Source organism: Nanorana parkeri, unplaced genomic scaffold (genome assembly GCF_000935625.1).
Source record: "Nanorana parkeri isolate BGI_ZX_2015 unplaced genomic scaffold, ASM93562v1 scaffold852, whole genome shotgun sequence".
In the NCBI taxonomy this organism is placed as follows: Eukaryota; Metazoa; Chordata; class Amphibia; order Anura; family Dicroglossidae; genus Nanorana; species Nanorana parkeri.
Genome location: NW_017307120.1, coordinates 651,483 through 657,055, shown reverse-complemented (window position 1 = coordinate 657,055; position 5,573 = coordinate 651,483). Strand labels below are relative to the sequence as shown.

The following is a 5,573-nucleotide window of genomic DNA, read 5'->3' as shown; positions in this document are numbered from 1 at the left end:
GGGCTGCAGGAGCCCAGAACTGACAGCCCAGGGACCGGAAGTGATGCAATCTGCATCGCTCCCGGTCCCATAGAACGGGGAGGGGATCGATGAACGGAAGTTCGTCAATCTCCTCCCCAGCTCCCCCCACGTCGTCAGTCACGAAGGGGTTAAAATAAGGAAGGGTGTCATTCCTGAGCTCTTAAGAATGTTCGTTTTCAGGCTGCCTGGCTTCAGCATTTTTTTTTACCTCACTGTACTTAAAACAAGCATTCATAAACAGCCCCGATGCTGGCGACGTACACTGTACGTCGTCAGTCACGAAGGGGTTAACACATACATAAGCACACACGAAAGCTAGAATTTTTAAGGGATAGGTCTGCAATGGCAGCCTCCATATTCCCTAACTATAGTTTCATATAAGTAACAGTAAACCGTAAATGAGTTTATAAAATGAAGTCTTGGATAGAATACGGAACCATTTCAGGGTTTGTATTGCTTTCTATATCGTAACTGGCAAGAGATTTTCCTCTCCCTGACATCAGGGAAACTTTTTTTTTTTTTTTAAAGAGTGGGGGGCAAAAAAAGGTTAGAACCTGTGTCAAGACGTATTGCTATCCATGACTGTCCAGTGAAAGTGATTTCTTGCCCTTGTATGAAAGGGACCAAATGGAGGGGGCACAGGCAGTAGATAAAACCTAAAGCGTATTTCCACTTCTGAAGTTAAATGAGAAATATATATCTTTGTTGTGTGTTCCCATTCACACAGCACAAATTATTATTTTAAAAATATTTTTTACCTTTTAGACATTTTGCTGCAGCAGGCAAGATGCCCAAATCTAGTTTTTTTTTCCTAAGCACTTTCACAGTGATCTGTCCTTATAGAAAGACTTTGGACTGCGATTTAAGGATTGTGTTTCTCTGAGCTTCTATAACATTTGAATGCAGAAGCCGGGTTTTTAGGACATTAACCCTTTGTTAGGATAGGAATTGTCCAAATCTACTTTACAAATGATAATGAACAAACCCTTCACAACCCCTCCTAACATTACACAGAGTAGAAAAATATAAGAAACCATAACCCAAGTAAAAAATTTAAACTGCAAGAAGCAGGATTTTTTTTTTTTAAGAGCTTATGCCATGTGAATGGGAACCTGTAACAAATATAAAAGATAGGTGTTCTCTCAATCTGGCTGCGAAAGTAGAAATACAATTTAAAAGGAAGAGCTAACCCTTCCCCACTCTAAAAATACATTTTATAAACCCTTTTATACTTCACTGAAGTTGGACTTTAACAGTATGAAGTGCCCAATAAGATATACTAAGATAGGCCTTTCAGAAAAAACAAACAAACAAAAACAACCTATATACTGTAGACTTCTATATAGTTTTCAGACAGCTATACAATTGGAGCAATGCTGCCCCTCCTGATTATCCTGCAAGAGTCATTCTATGAAGAGTTAGTGACTGGTAAAGCAGCCATTAACAGGGGCGTAGCTGACTACGTAGTCAAGTGCTTCCCATGAGGAGCCAGTGAAGAGTGCTGGCTTTTGGCAGAAAAAAGTAAACGACACCCAGTCTGCATTTAATAGCTTATCTGACACTTTCCAAAAAGGGAATTTAGACTACACACAGTCACAACTCAGTAAATAAACAAGCCAACTAAGTTTACCTATATAAGGCTGGTATGTTGCGCTTGGTGTTGTGTATTCCCGCTAATGTTGATTTCTACGTGTGTGTCATACACCTTGTGATATTTAGATGATTCTAAGTGTTTGGGTTTAATAATTACTCTGTTGTGAATAATGATAATAAAGATAATAAAGATATGCCCTATTCCACTTCTACTATAATAATATATTGTAGTGATGGTAACAATTGTGTGAAGGCTGTTTACCGACATAAGTTTACCGACATACACAAATAGGATGTACTTACAGGGGTAACCTTTACAGAGGACCTCAATAGGGGTAGACATTTTCTTCTCGCTAATACGTTCATACTTCTGGCGCTTGGTTGCTGCCTTCAGTCCTTGCCAAGGCAGCGACCCCAGGTTGAAATACATAAGCACATAACCCAGGCTCTCCAAGTCATCCCTGCGGCTTTGCTCTGCAAGGAAAAAAAAAAAGAAATAAAACCTTGACATGTGGCCATTTTCAAATTCAAAAAAATTCTGAAACGGGTGTTGATTTGTAAAAACTGGTGGTTTTTTTTGCTCATAGGAACCAGCCAAATCTTATAATGTGTTTACTAATTAGCAAGAAAACGATGGTGACAAACTGGATTTGTGGCTACAGGCAACAACAGCCACTGACCTTATCTAGCCCAGCAAGCCATATGCAACAGTGCCCAATACCATCCTTTGTACATCACTAATTTTTTCACATTTTGCTACAAAATGAAAGATGTCCTTGACAGCTACTAATAAAACACCATAATCCTTTTCAGTGTAATTTCCATACCATTAGGCGAGAGAGGTGTGGAACTCACATTCAGATGCCATCACTCTCCATAATAAAATTAGACCCAAGGAAATATTGGCCTTAAACCAGTAACCTTTTACTTTAGATGTGAATGAAATTATTTGTTTTCTGAAAAAAGGTACCTAACTTGGTAGAGAAAAAACAACAACACAGGAACCAAATGGAAATATTGGACAACCAGAGCATACCAATGGGGTGTTACCTGCTTAAACATTACACATGTGTGTAGGTAATCTGGAATAATGTGAGCCTGTACTAAGCATATACGAGTTACAATAAACTATCCACTAGCCTCGGAACCTGTTAAAATTGATATGGGCGTTACAGCTAGTGGATGTATGGAGGGTGTTGTATTCAAGAGATAGGAGAGACTACTCATTTTATTAATCGATACATGAAGCATACTCTAGGCTACATATGATCTTTACGAATCATTTTTCATTTGGAGTGTCTACAACAGATTGCTATAGAACGCATAACCATTTCTGACCACGTGCCAGTAATAGTAGATCTACTTGTGCCCTCCCTACCACGACGTCCAATGCCTTGGAAGCTGAATGCTTCACTTCTGCAAAATGAGACTGATGTGGCTGGCTTACTGGGGGAGCTTCGGGAGTTTTTTCAGCTTAATTCCATTGTGGATATGCCATTACTGGTTGTGTGGGAGATGCACAAGGCGGTCATGAGGGGGAAGTTGATAAAATTAGGCACCCGCCATGAAAGGGAGGGCTAGAATGCAGCAGAAGTTGTTAGCGGAGATGCATGCACTTGAACACTTTATAAACAATCTTTAATGCGCACACATTTAACACAGATCTTGGATAGAAGAACCGAGATCCTTGCTAGATATTAAAACGAGACGCGACTTCGCACATATTTCCCGCAGATATTATGAATGGGGTAATAAGCCGAGTAGACTCCTGGCTAGCTCTCCAACAAAAACATGTATCCTCGTGTGACGTCCTCGTGTGCTATGGTACATACAACTTCGGATTTAGGGATTTTTACTATACTCTTTATATTGTGCAGCCTCCGGTCTCTTCTGTTAATTTTGAGAGCAGGAAAGAGAACTTCCTCTTTACATGAGGTGGATTTGCCTGCGTTACCTGAATCTGTGCTGCATGCTCTGGAGGATGACATTACCGAGGAAGAATTTAGGAAGGCTATGGCCCATATGACAATTGGGAAATTACTTGGGCCTGATGGTTTATCTCTTATTATAGAACTTTTTGCGATGTTCTGATACCCCATCTCATGGCCTGTGCCAATGATATTGGTAAGGGGTCACATTTCTGTAGGGACATTACGCAGTTATTCCAAAGCCTGGTAAGGACCCTACCACATGTGCCAGTTCTAGACCGATCTCCTTACTGAACCTTGATTGTAAACTTTATGCTAAAGTCCTGGCAGATAGGTTGATCCCCCTAATACCGAGCTGTATACATTTTGACCAGATTGGTTTTATACCGGGGTAGGGATGTGTGGGATAACTCTTTGATGTCATACATGAGACGGTTCTCCCAGCCCACTCTCCTTTTGTCAACCGATGCAGAAAAGGCTTTTGACAGGGTGGACTGGGAGTATCTTTTTGCCATCCTGCAGTATATGGGTATTGGCCCTACGATTTATTGAGGCATTACAGCCCTATATGCTAATCCCACGGCCCAGGTGCGTATTAACGGAGAATTGAGTGAATCATTAACATTGCATAATGGGACTAGATAATGATGGTTTATAATGGGGTGCCCGCTTTCTTCGTTATTATTTTCCATTTCTTTGGAACCCCTCCTGGCAACTATTCCAGCAGATTCACCTATACAGGGTATTAGAGTCGGTACTCAGCACCATAAATTGGCGGCCTGCACAGATGATGTTCTCTTCTATGTACAGCAGCCCCGGATATCCCTTCCTAACTTAGTGAAAGCCCTCTTCTCGTTTGGGATGTTATCCAACTTTAAAATAAATTTAAAGAAATCTGAAATTTTGAATATCAATATACCTTTGGCAGAAGCATATTCCCTAAAATCAGTTTGTATGGGCTTGTACACATTTGAAACACTTGGGGATAGTATTGACGCCAAATATTAATTCACTCTTCCATTTAAATTATATCCCATTGTTAATAGGGTTAGGGGGGATTTACAACGTTGGCATTCGCTTTTTTCATAATTGGCTGGGAATGGTAAATGTTGTAAAGATGAATATCTTACCCAGGTTGCTATCTTAGTTTCAGAGGCTCGTGTTTGGGTTTACGAATGATTATTTTAAGTTACTTCAGTCTGTGATAGCCAAGTACATATGGAGACGTACTAAATCGAGGGTCTCCGGCTTGGTGTTGGCTCAATCTAAAGTAAATCGTGGTCTTGCGGTTCCAAACCTTAGAAACTTTATTATCATGCTGCAATGCTTACCCGGGTTGTGGATTGGATATATGCAGGTCAGGCTAAACAGTGGGTTGCCTTGGAGAGTACCTTGAGTAGATCGGAAATTAATTCAGTGACATGGATTCCTAGAAGATTCCGGAAACCTCGCCTTTGACAACGTCAACCCTGGTGGTGTGGGATACTACTTTGTTGAAGGCTGGCTGTTCTTTACAACTCTCCTGTTACCCCCTGACTGGTCATGCATATTTTATGCCAGGTAAATGGGATATGAAGATTGGCTATCTGCACAGTTACATTTATGTTGGATAAGCTGTCCAGATGGAAGAATGTTTTTCTTGTTAGGTGTAGATGTTGATTTATACTATGTAAAAAAACAAAAAGGGAGCCCAGGCAAGTCAGATGTGACCCAGAGATAAGGCTGGCAGGGTGTGGCTCCATTTGGTAGCTCCTGATATCTGTCAATGTTTGTGACTCCGGAGTGTAGTCACATTGCCAATTTCACTTAAAAATTTGTCAAATAATTTTATGTTTTTTTTTTTACAAACAGGTCTTGCCTTTCCAGAATTTTTTTTTTTTAAATTGGTATGTGGGAAACATTACATAGGGGACCTGAAGGAATTATATAAACTATGATAGACATAGCATCCAGTGGCCTCCATGCATTTACTGATTAGGGAACAACTGCAAGGTTAGAAATGAGTGAATAGTCCACAAACATTAGAATATA

At 40.3% G+C, this 5,573-nt stretch overlaps 1 protein-coding gene across 1 annotated transcript in view; it reads right to left on the bottom strand.

Annotated features, from left to right (window-relative positions):
• The window catches only part of LOC108794455 (casein kinase I), a 69,285-nt gene that overhangs the window by 11,737 nt on the left and 51,975 nt on the right, over positions 1-5,573 (bottom strand). Inside the window, exon 6 of the mRNA XM_018565493.1 lies at positions 1,918-2,088. Within this exon, the coding sequence (XP_018420995.1) occupies positions 1,918-2,088 (171 nt within the window). The remainder of the gene's footprint in view (positions 1-1,917; positions 2,089-5,573) is intronic.